The sequence below is a fragment of the Palaemon carinicauda genome, chromosome 37 (genome assembly GCF_036898095.1).
Source record: "Palaemon carinicauda isolate YSFRI2023 chromosome 37, ASM3689809v2, whole genome shotgun sequence".
Taxonomy (NCBI): Eukaryota; Metazoa; Arthropoda; class Malacostraca; order Decapoda; family Palaemonidae; genus Palaemon; species Palaemon carinicauda.
Genome location: NC_090761.1, coordinates 49,881,882 through 49,906,224, shown reverse-complemented (window position 1 = coordinate 49,906,224; position 24,343 = coordinate 49,881,882). Strand labels below are relative to the sequence as shown.

The 24,343-nt window shown below is 49.5% G+C and overlaps 1 protein-coding gene across 1 annotated transcript in view; it reads left to right on the top strand.

The window, feature by feature from the left end:
- Positions 1-24,343, top strand: part of Dbp21E2 (putative ATP-dependent RNA helicase Dbp21E2) — a 114,702-nt gene that overhangs the window by 6,712 nt on the left and 83,647 nt on the right. The window contains exon 3 of the mRNA XM_068361174.1: positions 3,458-3,601. Coding sequence (XP_068217275.1) covers positions 3,458-3,601 — 144 coding nt within the window. The remainder of the gene's footprint in view (positions 1-3,457; positions 3,602-24,343) is intronic.

The following is a 24,343-nucleotide window of genomic DNA, read 5'->3' as shown; positions in this document are numbered from 1 at the left end:
GCTCCCCTCTGGCCCGCGAGAGAATGGTTCACAGAGGTACTGCAATGGCTGGTCGACGTTCCCAGGACTCTTCCTCTAAGAGTGGACCTTCTGCGTCAACCTCACGTAAAGAAGGTACACCCAAACCTCCACGCTCTTCGTCTGACTGCCTTCAGACTATCGAAAGACTCTCAAGAGCTAGAGGCTTTTCGAAGGAGGCAGCCAGAGCGATTGCTAGAGCAAGGAGGACATCCACTCTCAGAGTCTATCAGTCTAAATGGGAAGTCTTCCGAAGCTGGTGCAAGGCCAATGCAGTTTCCTCAACCAGTACCACTGTAACCCAGATTGCTGACTTCCTGTTACATCTAAGGAACGTAAGATCCCTATCAGCTCCTACGATCAAGGGTTACAGAAGTATGTTGGCAGCGGTTTTCCGCCACAGAGGCTTGGATCTTTCCACCAACAAAGATCTACAGGACCTCCTTAGGTCTTTTGAGACCTCAAAGGAACGTCGGTTGTCCACTCCAGGCTGGAATCTAGACGTGGTCCTAAGGTTCCTTATGTCATCAAGATTTGAACCGCTCCAATCAGCCTCTTTTAAGGACCTCACTTTAAAAACTCTTTTCCTCGTGTGCTTAGCAACAGCTAAAAGAGTAAGTGAGATCCACGCCTTCAGCAGGAACATAGGTTTCACATCTGAAACGGCTACATGTTCCTTGCAGCTCGGTTTTTTGGCTAAAAACGAGCTTCCTTCACGTCCTTGGCCTAAGTCGTTCGAGATCCCAAGCCTGTCCAACTTGGTGGGGAACAAACTGGAGAGAGTACTTTGCCCAGTTAGAGCTCTTAGGTACTATCTAAGAAGGTCAAAACCATTACGAGGACAATCAGAAGCTTTATGGTGTGCTATCAAGAAGCCTTCTCTACCAATGTCTAAGAACGCAGTTTCTTACTACATCAGGCTTCTGATTAGAGAAGCACATTCTCATCTGAAGGAAGAAGACCTTGCTTTGCTGAAGGTAAGGACACATGAAGTGAGAGCTGTGGCTACTTCAGTGGCCTTCAAACAGAACCGTTCTCTGCAGAGTGTTATGGATGCAACCTATTGGAGAAGCAAGTCAGTGTTCGCATCATTCTATATCAAAGATGTCCAGTCTCTTTACGAGAACTGCTACACCCTGGGACCATTCGTAGCAGCGAGTGCAGTAGTAGGTGAGGGCTCAGCCACTACATTCCCATAATCCCATAACCTTTTTAACCTTTCTCTTGAATACTTTTTATTGTTGTTCTTTGGGTTGTACGGTCGGCTAAGAAGCCTTCCGCATCCTGGTTAATTTGGCGGGTGGTCAATTCTTTCTTGAGAAGCGCCTAGGTTAGAGGTTGTGATGAGGTCCTTTAGTATGGGTTGCAGCCCTTTATACTTCAGCACCTAAGAGTCGTTCAGCATCCTAAGAGGACCGCTAGGCTCAGTAAGGAAGACGTACTTAATAAAGGCAGAGTAATGGTTCAAGTCGACTTCCTTACCAGGTACTTATTTATTTTATGTTTGTTATTTTGAATAACTAATAAAATGAAATACGGGATACTTAGCTTCTTTGTTAACATGTATGCTGGTCTCCACCCACCACCCTGGGTGTGAATCAGCTACATGATCATCGGGTAAGATTAATATTGAAAAATGTTATTTTCATTAGTAAAATAAATTTTTGAATATAATTACCCGATGATCATGAATTAAAGAACCCGCCCTTCCTCCCCATAGAGAACCAGTGGACCGAGGAGAAAATTGAGTTCTTGTTGACAAGAAGTACTTGAGTACCTGCTCACAGATGGCGCTGTTGAGTACACCCCCACCTGGATAGCGATCGCTGGCGTATCCCGACCGTAGATTTCTGTCGGGCAACGGAGTTGACAGCTACATGATCATCGGGTAAGTATATTCAAAAATTTATTTTACTAATGAAAATAACATTTTATACGGATTACACTTTTGGTGAACCTTGAAGACAAACCATAAGACTTTTTAGCGAGGTATAACTACCCGCCCTCTAGTTAGCCGGGTTGTGGGTAAGAGGTTAGCCGGCTACTCCACTCACTCACACACTACTTTTGTCTCGCCACTTTTTCTTTTGGCTGAGCCGAGAACGGATGTTAACGCTTTCCGATGGAACTTTTACAGTTGGGTGTCGAGAATAAACACATTGGCGTCTTCAGAGGTAGTGCTGAGCTCCACACCTCTGGAGTGTCTTCTGCTCCTGCCGCTGGCGTTGTCCATTTTTCGCCGTCGCTGAAGACTGCACTCTTCCCCATGGTGAGTCCTGTCAGCCTTCGTGGAGGCCGGGATCAAAGACTGAGGCACATTTCCCCTGCGAGTGGTCACCTCCTTTGTTCTCTTGTGAGATCCTCCCCCTGATACTCCATTGCAGACACCCCTCAGATGTTGCCCCGCCTCTCCGTAAACCTCCAGCCCTTCGGAGCATGACTCCCCTGCCAAGGAAACGCGCCGCTGACGGCACGTCTCCTCGCCAGCATGCTGTTGATGACAGGAGCCCTCGCCACTACAGGGATCGCTGCTGCTTCTCGTCGAGGGAGCATGGTCCTCTCCATCCTTCTTAGACGTTCTCCTTCGCCCTTCGTCAGGAGACGCTACTCCGATGATCCAAGGGAGAGACGATCTTCACGCTCACCTTGAACCTAGCTCCCTTACGAGATAACTGTTGTGATAATAGTCAAGAAGGAGAGGTAGAACGTCTGGTTGTTCTTTTCCTTTTTCCCCTCTTTGAAAGTGAAGCACTCTGTTATATGCTGAATCAGACGCCTCTACAGACATATTTTGTATTGAAGTATGATGATGTAGTTAAGATGATGTCATAATGATAAAAAGAGCTATATCTCCATTATTTATCTAGATAATTGAATAAAACTTCTTGGGGTGTTATGTGATATATTTTCCTCCACACACCAACTACTGTAACTAATTTTTCGAGGTCTGAAAAAAAAAATCACAAAAAATTTCATCAGGTTCCCTCAGGTTACACTGCCCATCCCAACCAACCTGCAAGTCTTAGGTTAAGGTCAAAGAGGTGACATTAATCTTGAGCTATTACCAGTACCTCATTGAAAGTTTGAATGCACGTTTTAACTTCAATGAAATCATACTCCTATTACTATTAAACTTTTAATTTTGAAAATTTTGTTTTTATTTATGATTCACATGGAATGATATGTTGGGAATGTAAATTGAATAGATAAACTTCCTTTACCTATAGTAGAGCATGGTAAATAGTTGATTTGATTGTTGTTGAATGAAGGGTTGCAATGGGAATTACAGCTCCTGGAATGTATGTGCAAGTTGTATGATGGCCAATATTTTACTCATGACTCTAGATATTACATCTATTTTTATTGTAGCAATGTATATATCATATGTTGATTGTTTGCTATCTCTTTGTTTTTAGCATGATTTTGTTTGGCATTCCAGGTGCGGAAGCTTTCAGCTTTAAGAGAACCAAAAATAATCCGGATACCAGCAACAATGGCTAGAACGATAAAGGAGGCTGAGATTACAAAGGAAAAACGGGATCAAGAAAAGAAAAAGAAACAGTCTCAGCAGGGTAACAAATCGGTAAGTTTTCATACAGTAGTTACTCTCTTAAATTGGTAGAGGAAAGAATTCAGCTCTACAGTTTGTATTATTTCAACGATGTACCTAGTATTAGAATTTATGCATGCTTTGAAGCTTCTTTGTTCCGTAACGGAAATACAAACCACGCTATTTACATAGGGTATTACTTTCGGCGTAGCTGAAATTGATGAGCCATTAGATTTTTAACGAGGGTTAACTACCCCCGCGCTAGTTAGTTGGGGTAGGGGAGGGGTAGCTTGCTACCCCTCCCCCTTCACACACCGGTGAAATGTCTCACTTCACTTTTGGCTCGGACGATGTGCAGACGTGTCTGTCTTTCGTCTTCGCTTTGCAGCCATTTGATGTTTTGTCTCTACTTAATAACTTACTTTTCTTATACTCAAAATATATGTAAACATATTTTCATGTTTATGTACAGTATATATTTGAGTATAGAAATCAGTAAGTTTCCTTTTCAGTGTTCGTGCTGTGTGTGTGTAGTGTACGATATCACCGTGTAGCCCGCCGGCAGTCAGGCTACCACGGTGTAATTTCATGGATCGCGATCTCTTCCTTCATGGATCGCGATCTCTTCCTTGGTCCTTTGGCTCTTCCTTCGACTCCTTCAGGCGCCGTGGGGAGTCGTCATCGCTGGACTTATTATTGTTTCTCCACTGCTCCTCCTTTCCTACGGGGAATGTGGGTTTCAGCGGGGGCGACATGAGAGTGTAGTTGGACTACAGTCTCTCTCTCTATCTCTTGAGGTCGTTCACCCTTTACTACGTACTACGGTAGCTAGTCGGGTGGAGTTGCTTCGCCGTACATTTTATCTCAATTTTTTTTTTTTCTTTTTTATGAAATCTAATTGTATTTGTTAACTTTTCAGCTTTTTGTAGAACGCTTCCCTTCGGGGTTTTTCGTTCTTACTTTTAGTGAACATTCTTAATTGAATTACATAATTATGATTGTTATAATTCTGTTTTTGTTACAGTTCTCCGCCCTTCCCCCTTCCCCGTGAGTGTAGTGGGGTTGAGGGCTCATGCCTGTTGTGTAATTCTTGTGTTCTTTTCCCTCGGGATTCCTCTTCGGAGTCTTCCCGGGGAAATGAATGTTAACTAATTACTTTTTATTTTCACAGTTAACGATCTAGTTTTAATTAAATATTAAACTTAGCCTGTGAATATATAATAGCTGACGTCTCCGACGGCTCGACAGATTCCAAAAATTCGCGAGCGATCGCCATGAAGGTTGCGGGTGTGCCCACCAGCGCCGACTATCGGCCAGATACCGCATATACATGTAAACAGCCTCAGTTCTTCTCTGTCAGTTTCATCGACAAGTCGATTCCACTCGCTATTATGACCTCGAGTTTTCTACCGAATTGGTGAAGTACTTGGTTTTGGTTTTATTGCTTTCGCCGTGTTGGATTATTCAATACTATCCTCAAAAGAAATGCTTTTGAAAGGAGAGTAAAAGTGTTTTGCCCTTGCTTTTTTATCTCTGGTTTTTTCCATAGAATAAAGATGGCCGACCCTTCCCTTAGTGTACGGAAGTGTGTTTTAGGCTTTTAGCAATTATTTTATCACGTTATAAATTATTGTTGATAATTATAGATTTTCCTCTATATATTTTATATCTCACCCGCCTTTATTAGGCCTCTTCGATTAGCTTTCCATTTATACTAAACATCAAGATAAATTTTATGTTTTGTTTATATGCGGCCTTTACCTTTTCCTCCCCTAGTCCGAGATGTAGGCGGTCCTAACTTGGAAACCGAAGTTAAACAACGTTGAGCCCATTCAACTTTTATTTTCGTTAAGTTTAAATCATTTGCTCTGTAAGAGTTATGAAATGAATATTTTTTAGAAAATATTTTATGAAAGATTTTCTTTGAATAGTCTTCGTGCTGTTTTTTTCAAAGATGAACTAACGTTTGGTTTATTTATGCTACGCAGTTTGCGCTCTATCGTTACGATAGAGAAAGAGAGAATCACGGTTTCACTTTGCAGAAAGAGTAAATCGATTTTGACATTTTGTTCATTCTTCTTTCAAACTGAAGTGTTTTAAATACTAATTTTAAATATTAAACTTAGCCGGTGAATATATAATAGCTGACGTCTCCGACGGCTCGACAGAATCCAAAAACTCGCGAGCGATCGCCATGAAGGTAGCGGGTGTGCCCACCAGCGCCGACTATCGGCCAGATACCGCATATACATGTAAACAGCTCCAGTTCTTCTCTGTCGGTCTTGTCGACAAGTTGATTCCATTACTCGCTGTTGACCTGGAGTTTTTCGTCATTCTTGGTGAAGTACTTCTTTTTGGTTTTGAGCTTTCGCAGTGCAGGTGTTTTTATCTTCAATTAAAACTCTTGAACCCTTTTTTGGATAGATTTTATTGTTGATGACTTTGGAGTAAAAGTGTTTTGCCCTTGCTCTTTTATCTCTGGTTTTTTTCCATAGAGTAAAGATGGCCGACCCTTCCCTTAGTGTACGGAAGTGTGTTTTAGGCTTTTAGCAATTATCTTATCACGTTATAAATTGTTGTTGTTAATTATAGATTTTCCTCTATAAATTTTATATCTCACCCGCCTTTATTAGGCCTCTTCGATTAGCTTTCCATTTATACTAAACATCAAGATAAATTTTATGTTTTGTTTATATGCGGCCTTACCTATTCCTCCCCTAGTCCGAGAGTAGGCGGTCCTAACTTGGAAACCGAAGTTAAACAACGTTGAGCTCCATTCAACTTTTATTTTCGTTAAGTTTAAATCATTTGCTCTGTAAGAGTTATGAAATGAATATTTTTTAGTAGATATTTTATGATGAACTAACGTTTGGTTTATTTATGCTACGCAGTTTGCGCTCTATCGTTACGATAGAGAAAGAGAGAATCACGGTTTCACTTTGCAGAAAGAGTAAATCGATTTTGACGTTTTGTTCATTCTTCTTTCAAACTGAAGTGTTTTAAATACTAATTTAAAGGAACTTGTTAATTTTCAATTTCTTAGTCCTTTCAGTTTTTTCCTTTGGTCAAATAACCTGTTTATTGATGGAGGATGAGTGGGCATTTCTCTTCTGTGTGAAATCAAGAGAGAGAGAGAGAGAGACGGAGAGAGAGAGAGGAAGAGAAAATGATCCGATCTTTATTCTCGTCCCAAGTAAGGAGTTTGGGAGCGAGTAACGTTATTCTCGATTCAGTTTTTTACTCTCGTCCCAAGTCTCTGTACGGGGAGAAAGGATAAAACGTTTTTAGTTTTTCTTATTCTCGTCCCAAGGCACTGTACGGTGAGAGATTGAAAATATAGTCTTTAATGAACTAGTGTTTAGTCTCCTCCCCAGTCACTGATCCTTTTTAACTTTATATATTTCCGTTTTATTCGATATATATGTTTACTGTCTTTTGCTTGTACTAATGTGCTTACATTATACGACTCATCTCGCAATTATAACCTTTTGATGTAAGGGAGAATTGCGTGCTTCAGGTAGAAATCAGTTTTATTCATGCCTAATGTGAAATTATTGAAAAATACGATATCAGTGAAGTAAGTGCAAAAACAGAAAATCGTAGTGATAAAGTGATAATTGCGCAAAGTGTTTTTTAGTGTTGCGACCGAGGGTTCGTCTGTTCGTGCTTGTCGTTCACCTAGTCCGAGACCTCTTTCAGGCTCCCATGCTACTAGGGAGAAGTAATGTCGTAGGACTTATGGGGATGAGAGGCTTTAACCAACGAACAGACGTTCCCTCTATGGTATCGGGCGTGTCTCGCAAGATCGCCCCTACCATAAGACGAGCGAGGCTGTTTTCTCCTCGTCATCCGAAGGCTTCTCGCAAAAGAAACCTTGGAGCAAAGTTTCTAGACCCTTAAAGCGGAAGTCAGTCCCTTCAGGACAGGTCCAGCGTCCTGGCTGTAGCCATGGGGACAGCTCTGACCCTGTGCAGTCATCGGAAGACTGCTCGCCGCCTAAACAAAAGCGTAACACGGGCTCCGAGAGTCTTAGTTTAGGCAATGTTTTGCCGTCACAGACGTTACCATCGTCTCGACCCGTACCGACTCCCGTTGATCCTAGATGGGTTGTCCTGCAGGATATGCAGAATAAGCTTGCCTCCCTTATGGAGGAGTATACCGTTGAGCAGGTTCACGATGATCCTCGCCGTTACGCTGATCGAGATCCTGGCCGTCAGCCGCCCAAACGAGCCTTTGCTCGTCCTGTTGACGTTGACGTTACAAAGTCACGTCAGTCACGTGACTTGGAGCCTCACTCGATGCAGTCCCGTGTTGACTTTCAGCCGCTTGTTGACGTTCAGCCGCTGCCGCATGCTCGTGTTGACGTTCAGGACGTTCGCCAACCAGCTCAGTTGCCTTGTTTTGACGTTGAGCGTCAAGCACCGCAGTCAAGGGTTGTTTTGACTGCTCAGTCTAGGCAGTCAAGGCAGTCTCGACTTGACGTCGAGCGTCCATCAACTCCTGTTGTTGTTACTGGTCAGTCCTTTCAGCAGCGACATGACGTCGCTTCCTTGACTGCTACTGCTGCTCCTTTGCGTGTGGACTTTGCCTGTCAGAGACTCAGCAATTGTCGGACGAGGTTCCTTCAGATGAGGAAGTTGCTGATCCCCCTCCTACTGATATTCCCTTGGGGACTTTGTCAGACGGAGAGGAGCCTAAAGCTGCTCAGCCCTCTATGGACTTTAAATAAATCATGCTGATTTTTAAGGATCTTTGTCCGGACCATTTTGTAACTGCTGCTCCTCGTTCGCCTAAACGTCAGAGTTTACACTAGGCCTAGCTACTTCGAAGCCGTTGTTTTCTAAGCTAGTGCTCTCTCGCTCTTCTAAGAGAGCTTTACGTTTGCTAGGCGACTGGTTGATCACCAGGAGGAGTTTGGGGGAGACAGCCTTTGCTTTCCCTCCTTTTAAACTGGCTTATAGAGCGAGCGTCTGGTATGACACGGGAGAAGTTCTCGGCTTGGGAGTTCCTGCCTCTGCCCAGAGAGACTTCTCAAGCCTCATAGACTCTCCCCGGCGCCTGGCCATGAGACGCTCCAAGATTTTATGGTCGGCTTCAGAGCTAGACCATCTCCTGTTTGGAGTTTTTTCGAGCGTTTGAAGTTTTGCTGTACAATTATGTCATGCATGAACAAGGCTATCAGGGATGGCTCCAATGATCTGACAGCCACGTTCTCTGCAGGAACAAGACTATCAGGGATGGCTCCAATGATCTGGCAGCCACATTCACTGCAGGAGTACTTAAGATGTAAGTGCGCTCAATGTGTTCATTGTCAAGACAAAGTTCACGATGAAAATTACCAAAGCTGTCTTGACAGCATTAAGGGAAGGCGACTGGATGGTCTCTCTCGACCTTCAGGATGCATACTTCCACATCCCGATTCATCCAAACTTTCAACTACATCTGAGGTTTGTGGACGGGAAAGTAATGTACCACTGTCGAGCACTGTACTCCGACCTCATTCCTGCTCCTCTTGTTTTTACAAGGCCCTTGCAAAATGTAGCAAGCTTTCTACATTGTTTGAGGATTCAGAGCCTCCCTTTATTTTGACGACTGGCTGATCAGGGCGTCGTCATTATATCGCTGTCTGGAGAGCCTCTAATGGACATTAGACCTAACCAAGGAGCTAGGTCTCATAGTGAACGTAGAGAAGTCGTAACTTACAGTACCCCATCCCAGACTATTCTTTTTTTGGGAATGGAGATACAGTGTCTGATTTTTCGGCCCTTTTTGTCTCCCGCAAGAATGGAACTAGCTCTGTTAAAAGTCCTTCACTTGCAAGAGAAAAACAGTTGCTCTGTAAGAGTTTGAACTAGCCTCGTGGGAACTCTTTCATTGCTGGAGTAGTTTATCTCTCTGGGGAGACTCAACCTATGCCCTTTCCAATTTCACCTAAACCATTGGAACAAGGAGAAGGACTTAGTGAGTATCTCTTTCCCAATCTCCAACTCAGTCTAGACATGTCTGACTTGGTGGGACAGCAACATCAGACTTCGAGAAGGTCTTTCTCTTGCGATCAAGAACCCAAACCATGTGTTGTTTTCAGATGCATCGGATTTGGGTTAGGGAGCTCCACTGGACAGTCTGGAAGGCTCGGGTCTTTGATCCACGGATCAGAAGGAACTCCATTTAAGGCATGTAACATCTCTCCTTTGGCGAGATTTGTGCAAGGAAAATGAAGGTCTTGGCGGACGGCCTCAGCAGAAGAGGACAAGTCATCTCCATGGAGTGGACGTTGCATAAGACTGTGTGCGAGAAGCTATGGATGACATGGGGTCAACCCACCATAGATCTTTTTGCGACTCTCTCTGACAAAGAGGCTCTCGACTTACTGCTTTCCAGTTCCAGATCCAGAGGCAGCCCACATAGACGCTTTCCTGCTGGACTGGTCTCACCTGGACGTTTATGCCTTTCCACCTTTCAAGATCCTAGACAAGGTGCTGCAGAAGTTCACCTCTCACGAAGGGACCAGGTTGACATTGGTTGCTCCACTCTGGCCCGAGAGAGAGTGGTTCACAGAGGTACTTCAATGGCTGGTAGACGTTCCAAGGAGTCTACCTTTAAGGATGGATCTCTTACGGCAGCCCCACATAAGGAGTCTTCATCAAGGCCTCCCCGCGCTTCGTCTGACTGCCTTCAGACTATCGAAAGACTCTCAAGAGCTTGAGGATTTTCGAAGGAGGCAGCCAGAGCGATTGCGAGAGCTAGGAGAGCATCTACCATCAAGGTCTGCCAGTCGAAGTGGGAAGTCTTTAGAGACTGGTGCAAGTCATCATCCATTTCTTCTTCCAGTACCTCTGTAGCCCAAATTGCAGACTTTCTCCTACATCTGAGATATGTTCGCTCCCTCTCAGCGCCCACTATTAAGGGCTACAGGAGCATGTTGGCGTCTGTGTTCAGACATAGAGGCTTAGATCTGTCCAATAATAAAGATCTCCAAGATCTCCTTAAGTCCTTCGAGACCTCTAAGGAGCGTCGTATGGCAACTCCTGGATGGAACTTAGACGTGGTCCTAAGGTTCCTAATGTCCGACAGGTTTGAGCCATTACATTCAGCCTCCCTGAAGGATCTCACCCTCAAGACGCTTTTCTTAGTGTGCTTGGCTTCGGCTAAAAGGGTCAGTGAGATCCATGCCTTCAGTAGGAACATCGGCTTTTCTACAGATAAAGCCACATGTTCACTTCAGCTTGGTTTCTTGGCCAAAAATGAACCGCCTTCTCGTCCTTGGCCTAAGTCGTTTGATATACCTTGCCTGTCAGAGATCGTAGGCGACGAGCTTGAAAGAGCACTGTGTCCAGTCAGAGCTCTTAAGTTTTATTTAGCTCGTACAAAATCCTTACGAGGTGGATCTGAGGCCTTGTGGTGCTCAGTTAAGAAGCCATCATTGCCTATGTCTAAAAATGCTTTATCGTATTTTATTAGATTTTTAATCCGAGAGGCTCATTCTCATTTGAGTGAAAAAGATCGTTGCTTGCTTAAGGTCAAGACGCACGAAGTAAGAGCTATAGCAACTTCCGTGGCCTTTAAGCAAAACAGATCTCTACGAAGTATTATGGACGCGGCCTTTTGGAGGAGCAAGTCGGTGTTCGCTTCATTTTACTTAAAAGACGTCCAGACTCTTTATGAGGACTGCTACACACTGAGTCCATTCGTTGCAGCGAGTGCAGTAGTGGGTGAGGGTTCTACCACTACATTCCCTTAATTCCAATATCCTTTTAATCTTCTCTTGAAATGTTTTTAATTGGGTTGTACGGAAGGCTAAGAAGCCTTTCGCATCCTTTTTGATTTGGCGGGTGGTCAATGTCATTTATTGAGAGCGCCCAGATTAAGGGTTTTGATGAGGTCCTGTTGTATGGGTTGTCGCCCTGGATACTTCAGCTCCTGGGAGTCTTTCAGCATCCTAAGAGGATGGCTGGGCTTCGTGAGGAAAGCGGACTAACAAGGCAGAGTAATCGTCAAAGTCAGCTTCCTTACCAGATACCTATATTTATTTGGGTTTTGTTATGATATAACTGTCAAAAACTCTAAGCATATACGCCTATATTGTATTAATACTGGTCTCTACCCACCACCATGGGTGTGAATCAGCTATTATATATTCACCGGCTAAGTTTAATATTTAAAAATGATATTTTGATTATAAAATAAATTTTTGAATATACTTACCCGGTGAATATATAGATTATAGGCCCTCCCTTCCTCCCCGATAGAGACCCAGCGGAATGAGAAGAACTGAGGCTGTTTACATGTATATGCGGTATCTGGCCGATAGTCGGCGCTGGTGGGCACACCCGCAACCTTCATGGCGATCGCTCGCGAGTTTTTGGAATCTGTCGAGCCGTCGGAGACGTCAGCTATTATATATTCACCGGGTAAGTATATTCAAAAATTTATTTTATAATCAAAATATCATTTTTTTCATTTGCCTAATGTGACAACAAAGCAGAGCTGTCTTGTTGGGGCCTGGGGAGTCTGCTGTTGCTGCCTCCTCTATAGGACTTCATTAAGGGTGTGTCTCCTTCTCCTGGAAGTTCTCCCGTGACGACTGACAGCTCTTCAGCTCATCTTAGAACTATCAGGAGGTTCGCCTCCTTGGGTGGGTAACTTCCCTTCCGAGGGAAGGTTCCCTGCCCAGGTTTGAGTTTTTTCCCTTCTGGGGGGAACTTCTCTTACCTTAATTATTATTATTATTAGTATTATTTGTTCCTGATTCTCCGGCGGTTATGCTCTTGGTGCTGAGCGACCGCTTTTGTAACCTTGCTCAGAGGGCTGAGCGGTTGCAAGCTCGGACCATGGAATTCGTGCGACTATGCTCTTGGTGCTGAGCGGTCGCACCTGCAGCTACGCTCAAGGGGCTGAGCAGCTGCAGGAGCCCCTCTTCGGAGGATTGCTCTTTATAGATCACTTGCTGACCCATCGGCCATTGGGCTCCTTCTTCAGTCTTCTACGAAGTGTTTCCTCTCTCGTTCGCGAGGGAGGACACTCATAGACTCCTCTTCGGAGGACTCCTTCTGCTGTTGTTGCTGTCGTTGCTGAAGGCTCAGTCCATTCGGGGGGCAGCTGAGTCCTACGGTCTCTCCTGCGAGTGCTTCTCCCCCGGGGGGGAGTTCACTACAGAGACTCCTCTTCGGAGGTCTCCTTCTGCTGTTGTTGCTGTTGATGCTGAAGGCTCAGTCCCCTTCGGGGGGCAGCCGAGTCCTACGGTCTCTCCTGCCAGTGCTTCTCCCCCGGGGGGGAGTTCACCACAGAGACTCCTCTTCGGAGGACTCCACCTGCTGTTGTTGCTGAGGGCTCAGTTCCCTTCGGGGACAGCTGATGCCAACGGTCTCTCCTGCAAGTGACTCTTCCCCTCGGGGGAGTTCACTATCAGAGACTCCTCTTCGGAGGTCTGAGGATGGGGCTCCTGTCCGAGGTCGTCTTTATCTTCATTCGACGTTCTCCGCAGAGGATCCTCCTCGACGAGTATCGACCGTTGCAGCTGCTTCTCTGTCCCTCGGAAGATTGTTCGCGATCTCTGACTCCTGCCAGACCTTCTAGTCTTCCTCTCCGTTCCTGGACGCAGATGCGCAGTGGGCGCCAACGCACCTTGTTTCCAACGGGCACCGGTCCCTTCGGGGCAAAGGGGCTTATTCCACAATGTGGGTAAGTCCCTTAAGTGCCAGGTTTTACCTGCGCGCCAACGATCTCCCGCGCTCGCGCGCAGTAGCGCTCGCCTGCTGTGGACCACGATCTCCTGTAGTTGAGTCTCGCCGCAGATCTTCTGGTCGCCAGCGCTCACCTGTGCTTCTGGGACCTTCTGTGCGCCAGCTCTCTTCAGCTCGCCAGCTCTCTTCAGCTCGCCAGCGCACATCTGCGCGCCCTTTCCTGTTACGCGCCATGGGCGCCAACGGTCTCCTGAACGCCCACGATCGCCTGCTTGCCAGCGCACATTGGCGCTCCCCTTCCTGATGTGCGCAATGCGCGCCAACGTTCGCCCTCGCGCCCACGATCTCCGGATCTGGGCACACACCTGCGCTCCCTTTTCTGCCACACACCATGGGCACGAGCACCATTGTTTTCTGTCGCCAAGTTTCGAACTTGCGGACAAACTCGATGTTGAAGCATCGAGATGCAGTGACCGAGAGGTTCCTCTCTGAAGTCCCAACCGTGGATGTCGGCAAACTCAGTCACTCTTCCATCCTTAGGAAGAGCTTGTTTGAGCCCAAGGACGGGGAAATGGGCAGCTGGTGTGTGGAGAAAGTCGAACCTCGATTCACTCCTCCAAAGGCGCTTACTTCCAGACCCGGCAAGCCTCCAGCGCCTCAACATACAGCCTCGTCAGCCTAGGCCATCGGAGCCGGCTCTGGCAGCTAAGACAATGGGTACAAATAGCAGCCCCCTCCTGTCAAGGACAAGAAGGACGGGAAGTCCTCCCGGGGAGGCAATAATCCTAGAGGGAGAGGCCGAGTCCGCAAACGCTAGGATTGGTAACCCCCCTGCAGGTTTCCCGCTGGGGGGATGCCTAAGGTTACGCTTTCAGATAGCAGCATCCCAGTGCCGATTCCTGCACGATCTCCCTGATCAGCCAAGGATATCGCGCCTCGTTCTTAACATCTCTACCTCCACTGACAAGCGAATCCAGTGTCGCTGAGCTTCTATGCCATGGGATTGGCAAGGGGCTAGCCCTGGTAGAAGGGGCCATGCTCTAGTCTAGAAGGATGCCCTCCGAAGGGTCGTCGACGGCTCCCCCCCGGCTTCTTCAGTCGACCCTTTCTTGGAAGGAAAGCATCTGAAGACTGGAGTCCCGTCATCGACCACTCAGCTCTGATCAAGTTTGTCGAACAAACTTCGTTCAGCGTGGAACAGCAGAATCGATCAGTCTTGTAGCAAGACCACAAGACTTCATATGCACTGGATCGGAAGGAAGGGTACTTCCAGATCCCATTCCATCCGTCTTCCAGGAAGCACTTGGAATTCAGCCTAGACAAAAGATGTATCAGTCCAAGATGTTGTGTTGCATTCCCGCCACAGCACCGCAGGTTTTCACCAGGAGGTTCACCCGGATATCCTCATGGCCACTCAGGAGCAGGCTTCCACCTCCTTCGCTTTCGGGAGGACTGGCTAACTCCGGTAGTCTCGGAATCGACCTTCTTCGACACCGAGACAATCTTCCGGGTCTTTACCAAGATCTAGGGATCATGGTAATTCGTGAGAAGTCTTCTCTGCTTCTATCTCAACATCTGGGATATCTAGGCATGATATTGACTCCTATCTCCAAGCCTTCCCATCAGATGACTGCAGCAAGACTGAGGAGAGTCGCAGAACATTTCTTCAGACAAGGAGAGCTTTCGGCCCTATCTTGGTTACGCTTCCTAGGTCTCCTTTCCTCCTTGACCCGTCTAGTTCCGAACGGTCGCCTCAGGATAAGTTCCCTGTTAGGCGGCCCAAGTCCCGGTGGAATCAAAGCAACGATTCACCGGAGACCTGCAATGGGGGTTGACCTACGGAAACCTCTTGCAAGGGAGTGGATCTTTTCGTCCTTCCCCTGCATTTGATGCTGTTATCGGACTCGTCAAAAAGGGGGGGGCACATTCTGAATCAGGCCTATGGTCTGAACCTGAAGTTTACCTCCACATCAATCAGCTAGGGTTAAAGGCCGTAGTCTGGACCTTCGACAGTTCCAGCAGACCCTGGCTAGTCACTCCGTGAGCGACAACTCCACGGTACTGGCGTATTTCAACTAGCGGGGAGGTACATTTTCATAACATGCGCATCTTGCAGTAGAGATACTGAGATGAACCGAAGTCCACTCAATACCACTATCGGCTCGCTTCATTCCGGGCAAAGGCATGTGCTCTCCGACAATCTGAGCAGAAACTCACAGATAGAGAGTACCTGGGGGTCTTTGGTCCCTGTAACCAGCAAAGTCCTGACCTGGGGGACCTGCTCGCGACGGCCTTGAACTTCAAGCTGCCGCTGTACTACCCCCCAGTCTCAGACCCCAAGACTCTTTGGCAAGATGCCTTTTTATGACGGTGGGACAACATCGACGCTTACGTCTTCCCACCATTTTGTCTGTTGAGAACGGGGCTCAACGAGACCAGATTGTCGGTCAACCTATCGATGACCCTGAGAGCTCCGCTGCGACTTTACGCAGAACGGTTTCCGGACCTTCTGCATCCCCTGGTGGAACTCCCGGGAGAGCTTCTCCCACGACACGGGCTACTCAAACAACCACACTGCAACATCTATCACAAGCTGTAGCTTCGCTTCGGCTTCACGCCTGGAGACTATACAGCACCTCCTCACAAAGAGGCACCCCGTAACAGTTGCGGAGCGGAGGTCTTGTCACCTGCGAAAGTCATCCGCAGGGGTCTACCAGGCGAAGTGGAGAGTCTTCTGTGGTTGGTGTCATGGGAGAGGTACCTCTCCCCTTGATGCCTCTACTCCAGCAATAACGGAGTTATTGTTTATCGGCGGGAGGAAATTTGATTTTCGCTCTCGGCGTTGAAGCCTATCGCTCAGCCTTTCCCTGGCCTTCAGGCTGAAAGGATAGACATTTCCTCCCCGCTGGATCTTTCTTCGCTCATACGAAGCTACGAACTTACCTGCCCCCAGTCGGAAGTGAGACCTCCTCCATGGAACATGGTTCGGGCTCTTAAGACCCTTAAGAGAGCTCCTTGCGAACCATTACGTCAGGCCTCTAATCGTCGCCCGTCTTGGAAGACGGTGCTCCTGCTCACTCTGGCCTCGGCCAAGCGTGTAAGCAATCTTCATGGTCTCTCGTACGACGTCGCCCTTTCAAGAGGATAGGGGGAGGTAACATTCAGGTTCGTCCCTGAGTTGGTTACTAGACTCAGAATCTTAGAGTCCCGGACCTTCGGTTCGACTCCTTCAAGATTTCGAATCTCCGTTCTGTAACAGATGATCCAGACCTTCTCCTCCTTGCCAGTAAGGAACCGGAGGGGGTATCTTTAAGAACAGCTGCAGTTCGTCCTCACGTGCGAGCCCGGTTTTGGAGCACAGGAAGGACGCAGGGGAGGGTCACCAAGAATGCCTTTTCAGCCCGGATTCAAGGTCATTCATCTCAACCTGAATCCAGACCCTCCTCCATCACGTCGCCCTACAGCACACAATGTCAGATACATCGCAACGTCACTGGCCTTCAAGAGGAATTACTCTGTGACGCAGGTGCTACAAGCTGGAGTCTGGAAGCGTCTGACCACCTTCACAGCCCACTACCTGCAGGACATGACCCACAGGAGTATCGATACGTTTTCTATCGCCCTGTGGTGGCTACACAACAGCTGGTCTAACCTCAGGCTCCTTATTGGACAGGTAGCAGAAGGTTGAGGGCATTGTTAACCGGTTTTAGACTGCATGAACAGAAGAAGTATGTCTGGCCCTTACTTCTTTCTTCATCCTCCCCTCTCCTGGGGAAAGCAGCATCCCGGTCTCTGCATAGCTGACCTCAAACCTCTACAGGTAGACCATGCTTCCTTGCGTTCCTAGTATTAAGATAATACTGTCGCGTCCCCCATACCCTGACGAGGTGGTATTGGGAACGTCCTAACCTAGAGTTCCGTCTAAAGAACTCCAGGTCAACTGCCTAGGACGAGTCACACTTTATCCCTTCACACACAAGCTTATGTAGGCCACACGTTCCTTGCAGAGCAAGGAACTTGTGAGGTGCAGGGACTCCTTTTCTCGAGTGCTGCTCACTCGGATTCTGAGTGGGTAAGCCAAAGCCAGTAAGGCTGGGGACTTTCCACCCTTCCTAAGGGGTAAGTCACCCTATGTAAATAGCGTGGTTTGTATTTCGGTTACGGAACAAATGACAAATTCAGAGATAATTTGTATTTTTCCTAACCATACAAACTTTAGCTATTTACACATATTTTCCCACCAGCCCTGTCCCCCAAAACAAGTCCTACTTCTAAGTGAAGTGTGACATTTCACCGGTGTGTGAGGGGGGAGGGGTAGCAAGCTACCCCTCCCCTACCCCTGCTAACTAGCGTGGGGGTAGTGAACCCTCGTTAAAAATCTAATGCTTCATCAATTTCAGCTACGCCGAAAGTAATACCCTATGTAAATAGCTAAGGTTTGTATGGTTAGGAAAAATGCAAATTATCTCCGAATTTGTCATATTACTAACAAGTAAAGAAAAACAATGATCTGAATGGATTTTTTACTAACTCTAAAGGTAGATACTTGGAAGGATTATAGGCCCCTGTGCGTAGATATAATCTTTAAATATAACTAGTTTCCCAATCTTTTGGGAAAAACTTTGAATTAAATCTTGATAGATTTTGTGCTGTTAACAATTGAAGTGCCTTAATGCAAATTAAAATCTCTTGATATTGGTTGCAAAAGATAATAAGGCATGCAGACATTATTCATTGTCTCTGAAAGAGAAGTTTGTTCCGTAACCGAAATACAAACCACGCTATTTACATTGGGTTTACTTTCGGCGTAGCTGAAATGACGAGCCAATAGTTTTTAACGAGGGTTAACTACCCCCGCGCTAGTTAGCGCGGTAGGGGAAGGGGTAGCTTGCTACCCCTCCCCCCCCCACACCGGTGATTTGCTCCACTTCACTTTTCGCTCCGGTGATGAACAGACGTGTCTGTCCATCGTCCTCGTGTGACAGCCTTAATCTTTTTTGCTTTTCCTCAGACTGTGTGCGTTTGAAGTTGGCCTCACCCTTGGATATCCATCATGCGCAAGTGGCCTGGTATTGCCGGTCACCCTTGCGGTACTTTCATGTCTGCGGTGGATACGGATCCTCACACCCTTTGCCCGCAGTGTCGAGGCCGACGGTGTGACAGAGAAAATAATTGTAGTGAGTGCAGGGAGTGGTCTGCCTCCCAGTGGGAGAAGTTTGGCCGCCGGCGTAAGAAGAAGTCCAAGAGAGACCGTTCTCCTTCTGGGGTTGCCTTGAAGGAGGAAGGCTCTCGGGACTCTTCTTTCGCCGCCCAAACCTCCTCCGAAGCTCCTCCTCGTCCGGCTCCTAAGGAGAGACCGCTGAGTGGGAGCGCAGGCCCTAGTTCTGTTTCCCAACCTTGGGTTGGGGGAGAGGGCGTCGCCTCCCATAGCGGGGCGGCTCCCCCTCCTCCTGCGGGGAGGTTATTAATAATGATTCGTTGTCTCATGATGATCTCTTTCAGCCTGGGGCTTCCTTGGGGCTTAAGGGCCGGCCCTCCAAGGAAGCCCTGATTTATCTTGTCCAGTTGGGGGCCACTGTTAAGCAGTCGCCGGTGATAGCAAAGGTAGATCCTCTGTCTATCGTCAACGTCGTGGTGACAGAGGCTTCCGACGGGTCGGGGCAAACCTCTGCGGTTCCTGATGAGGATGACGTTGGTGAAGGCTCTCTTCCCCCTTCTGTACATCCTTCGAAGGGGGAGGGGAGTCCCACGGGCTCTTCTGCTGCCAAGCCTCCCTCTCGGGGGAGCGCATTGACTGAGACTCCCCTTCGGAGGACGGATGATCCTGACGACCCTCCTCGTGGCCGCCTTCGCCGTAAGGCTCACCGTCCGCTGCGTCGTAAGGGCCTCCCGTCTCCCTATAAGGGTGCTAAGAGGCGCCTTTTTGAATCTTCTCCTCCTTCCTCCGAGGAGGACTCTCCTCGCCGTAAGCAGCCTGCAGCTCCTGCCTCCTTAGACCTCTCCGGGGATCGATCTCCAACGCCTTCCAGACCTTCCGCCCCTGGTGCAGATGGACAGCAGTCTGACCTCGTCATCCGACGGGCAACGGTCCCTTCGGGGCAAAGGGCTGCCTCCCACGGTGTGGGGGCTTCCCTTGCGCGTCAGGGTTCCCCTGCGCGCCCTTCTGCAGTGTTAGTGCACATGCGCTCTCCTGCTCGTCAGCGTTCCCCTGATCGCCAGCGCTCTCCTGTTCGTCAGCGTTCCCCTGATCGCCAGCGCTCTCCTGATGATCGTCGCCCCACTGCTCGCCAGCGCTCTCCTGAGTGCTCCGAACATCCTGCTGTTCCTGTTGTTTGCCCTGCGTGCCAGCGGTCTCCTCAGCGCCCTTCTGCAGTGTTAGCGCACAGGCGCTCTCCTGCTCGTCAGCGTTCTCCTGATCGCCAGCGCTCTCCTGAGTACTCCGAACATCCTGCTGTTCCTGTTGTGCGCCCTGCGCGCCATCGGTCTCCTGAGCGTTCTAGATCTCCTGCTCGTCAGAGCGCACCTGCGGTCCCAGTTCCTGACACACGCCCTGTGCTCCCACGTTCGCCCGCGCGACCTGGAACTTCGGTTCAGGTCTTGGACAAGGACTCTTCTTCTCCTCGCCCTCGCGATCCTGTTCGCCAGCCTGTTCCAGCACAGCAACCCTCGCGGTCGCCTGCGCGTAGTTCTAATCCTACTGTACGCCCTTGCGCCCACGCTCCTGTTCCTGAGGCCGTTCGTGAATGTTCGCCTTTGCGCAACGTGCCGACAGCTTCCACACAGGATTCCACGCGCCGCCCTTCTGCTCGCCAGCGACCACAGACGCGTCAACGTTCGCCTGCTCGTCAGCGATCTCCTGCGCAACAACGATCCCCAGCACGTCAGCGATCTCCTGAACATCGGCGATCTCCTGACCGCCCGCGTGATCTTTCGCCTGCGCGCAAGCGCTCTCCTTCGCGTCAGCGCCCAGAGGATCTGGAGAGACATGGGTCTCCTTCATCCAGCTCAACCGCTCACGGTCGCTCGCCTGCGCGTTCTACGCGCCATCGCTCGCCAACACGCCACCATGCGCCAACGCGCCATCGCTCGCCAACACGCCACCATACGCCAACGCGCCATCGCTCGCCTACGCGCCAGCGTTCACCAACGCGCCAGCGTTCACCAACGCGCCATCGATCGCCTGCTCGCCATCGATCTCCCACGCGTTACAGGTCCCCTGGACACCATCAACAGCGGTCGTTGGAGCGATCTCGTTCGCCTGCGCGCCAACGCGTTCCCTCGCCGACGCGCCAACGCACTCACTCGCCAGCTCACCCACGCGCTCACTCGCCAGCTCACCCTCGCGCTTACATGGTTACGCGCTCACGTGCTTACTCGCTCACTCGCTTACACGCCCGCGCGATCGTTCACCCGCGCGCGATCGCTCCCGCGCTCGATTGTCTCCACGCGTTTGCGCACCCGCGCTCAATTGTCTCCACGTGTTTGCGCACCCGCGCTTCAACAGCCTCTTGCGCGCGTTTGCGCACCCGCGCTTCAACAGCCTCTCGCGCGCGACTCCTTAGTGTCGCCTACGCACGAGCGTCAGCGCGACCCCCGTTCGCGTCGGGTTCCACAGCTCGCGACAGCAGCAGGGACGCGTGTCGCCAGACCGCAATCGGGATCGCCCCCGCCTAAGCGCTGGTCTCTGTGTCAGGATAGGGAAGACCCATCAGAGAGGTCAGAACAACTTTCTTCCCCTTTTTTTTCACAGGCAGGTCCAGTGGTGTCCACTCCGAAGGATCGCCCAATCCCCTTCCCTCCAGCGGGAATTTCGGACTCTGTGTCCGTGACTCGGCAGTCCTGGTTTGGTCCTCTTATGCGGACGTTAGCGAAGGCTATGAAGCCTGCACTCGCCGATCAAGGACACAAGCCAACGACGGCCTCGCCCCCGCTGAAGAGGAGAGGAGTGGACTTCGTGGTGACTTCTCCCAGGGAGAAGCTGGTTCCTAAGAGGTCCGTTAGGAAGGCTCCATCCCCTTCGCAGGCGCTTTCTCCTTCTGAAGACGAGGCTTTTCCGTCCTCAGGAGAATCCAGTGAGGTAGCGGTCTCCCCCTTGGCACCAAGGGGGGATTCGTCTCCTCATGGAGGGGAATCGTCTCGCGTGGAAGGCACCTTCCAGGCCTCTTTGTTGGGGTCGTGTATCCCGCCCAGGAGGGAACCTAAAGACTCCAAGACAATTCCGAAGTCTTTTTCGCGAATTCGTCAGGTTCCAGCTGCACCCCGGGAGAACGTCCACGCATCTCCCCAGGAAGAGATTCCGGGGAGGTAAGGACACGGTCCTGGATCAGGTGTACGGTACTCAGAAGCCCCCCAAGGCCAGCGCGGCTTTGCCCTGGTCCCAGGGGCTGAAGAGTGCCAGAGCCAGGGCCAATGCTCAACTCGCGGTTCTCGCCTCCTCCAGTCGTTCCTCTGCCGGGAACAAACTCTTCCCACCTCCTCGTCTCCAGCAGAGGAGGTATTTCGAGATCATGGGGGAGTTTAGCCTCGCTCTTCCCCTCCATCATTCGGTAGAAGAGCTTGCTAGGGGAGTTCCCCTTGAGAAGCTCTCCGCCCGGCAGGTGACGTTCTCGGCGTCGGAGATCCTGGGCATGAGAAGGTCGCTAAGTGCGCCATGCAGGCCACTTCGTGGCTGGATATCTGGCTAGGTTCTCTGGGCATCCTATTGCGTTCCGAGGATCTGTCTAAGGAGACCAATAGGAAGGCCCTGGAGACCTTCCTCCTCTCGGGCACTCACTCCATCGAGTTCCTGGCACATCAGGTTACTAACCTTTGGGCCAACTCGGTGTTGAAGCGCCGTGATGCGGTGACCGAGAAGATTCACCCGAAGGTCCCCGCCGTGGATGTCTACAGGCTCAGGCACGCTTTCCTCCTTGGGGGGAATCTGTTCGAGCCGCAGGACATGGAACGCACAGCTGAGAGGTGGAGGCAGTCGAGCCAGGACTCCCTCCTCCAAAGGGCCCTTACATCTCGGCCCTATAAGCCTCCAGCTCCGCAGCAACCGCAGCAGCAGCCTCGCAAGACACCAAAGCAGGCACCGGCAGCTAAGAAAGTGGTGTCTAAGCCCCAGCCCTTTCCAGCCAAGGTCAAGAGGGGCGGTAAGTCCTCCAGGGGAGGCAAGACTCCTAGAGGGAGCGGCCGCGGCCGCAAACGCTAGGCGTGGCAGTCCCCCCGCGTGTCCACCTGTGGGGGGATGCCTTCAAAGTTGCGTGCACAGGTGGCAGCAACAAGGGGCCGATGCTTGGACGGTCTCTGTGATTAGCCAAGGCTATCGCGTCCCATTCACGAGATCTCTACCTCCCCTGACAGCGAATCCAGTGTCGTTGAGCTCCTATGCCATGGGATCGGTAAAGGGGCTAGCCCTTCGGGCAGAAGTCAAGACCATGCTCAAGAAGGATGCTCTCCAGGAGGTCGTCGACGGCTCCCCAGGCTTCTTCAGTCGACTCTTTCTTGTAAAGAAGACGTCTGGAGGCTGGAGACCTGTCATCGACCTCTCAGCTCTGAACAAGTTTGTCAAGCAAACTCCGTTCAGCATAGAGACAGCGGACACGGTCAGACTTGCAGTGAGACCACAAGACTTCATGTGTACACTGGATCTAAAGGACGCGTACTTCCAGATCCCAATCCAGGAAGTCTTCCAGGAAGTGCTTGAGATTCAGCCGAGACAGCAAGACCTACCAGTTCAAAGTGCTGTGCTTCAGTCTCTCCACAGCACTATGTCCAGTGAGGATTCTGAGGTATTACTTGAAGAGAACAGCTGCAGTTCGTCCTCAAGTGCGAGCATTGTTTGTTAGCACAGGCAGGACGAAGAGGAGGGTCACCAAGAATACCATCTCGTCTTGGATTCGAAGGGTTATCCATCACGCCTTGAATCCAGACCCTCCTCTGTCACGTCGCCCGAGGGCACACGATGTCAGGGGCATTGCTACGTCCCTGGCCTTCAAGAGAAACTTCTCTGTGACGCAGGTGCTTCAAGCTGGGGTCTGGAAGCGTCAGACGACCTTCACAGCCCATTACCTGCAGGACGTGACCCACAAGAGCCTCGATACCTTTTCTATCGGCCCTGTGGTGGCTGCACAACAGCTGGTCTAACCTCAGGCTCCTTTATGGACAAGTAGCAGTAGGTTGAGAGCGTTGTTACCCGGTTTTAGTCTGCGTGAATGAAGAGTATGTCTGACCCTTCCTTTTTTCGTCATCCTCCCCTCTTTTGGGGAAGCAGCATCCTGGTCTCCGCATAGCTGACCTCAACCTCTGCAGGTAACCCATGCTTCCTTGTGCTCCTAGTATTAAGTTTAATACTGTCGCGTCCCCCATACCCTGACGAGGTGGTATTGGGAACGTCCTATCCTGGATTCCTATCTAAAGGTCTCAAGGTTAACTTCATAGGACGAGTCACGCTCTTTCCTCCACACACAACTTATGTAGGCCACACGTTCCTCGCGAAGCAAGGAACTTGTGAGGTGCAGGGGCTCCTTTTCTCAAGTGCTACTCACTGGGAGGCGGAGCCCCCGGGTAAAAGCCAAAGTCAGTAAGGCTGAGGACTTTCCACCCTTCCTAAGGGGTAGGTCACCCAATGTAAATAGCGTGGTTTGTATTTCGGTTACGGAACAAATGACAAATTCGGAGATAATTTGTATTTTTCCTAACCATACAAACCATAGCTATTTACACATATTTGCCCGCCAGCCCTGTCCCCCAAGTCAAGTCCTACCTCTAAGTGAAGTGAAGCAAATCACCGGTGTGTGGGGGGGGAGGGGTAGCAAGCTACCCCTTCCCCTACCCCCGCTAAAACTATTGGCTCGTCATTTCAGCTACGCCGAAAGTAAACCCAATGTAAATAGCTAAGGTTTGTATGGTTAGGAAAAATACAAATTATCTCCGAATTTGTCATTTTTCTCACAGGGCTATGAGAGTGACGCTTGGGTACGCTCATCATTGTGTCTTCTGTGATTGTTTTTGTAGAAAGAGTGAATCTCCAGTGGTAGCCATTCTTCAGCAGATCCTCTGCTTCCTCTCCTACCTCTGCTTAGAGAATCTCCTCCCAGGGAGACTTCTC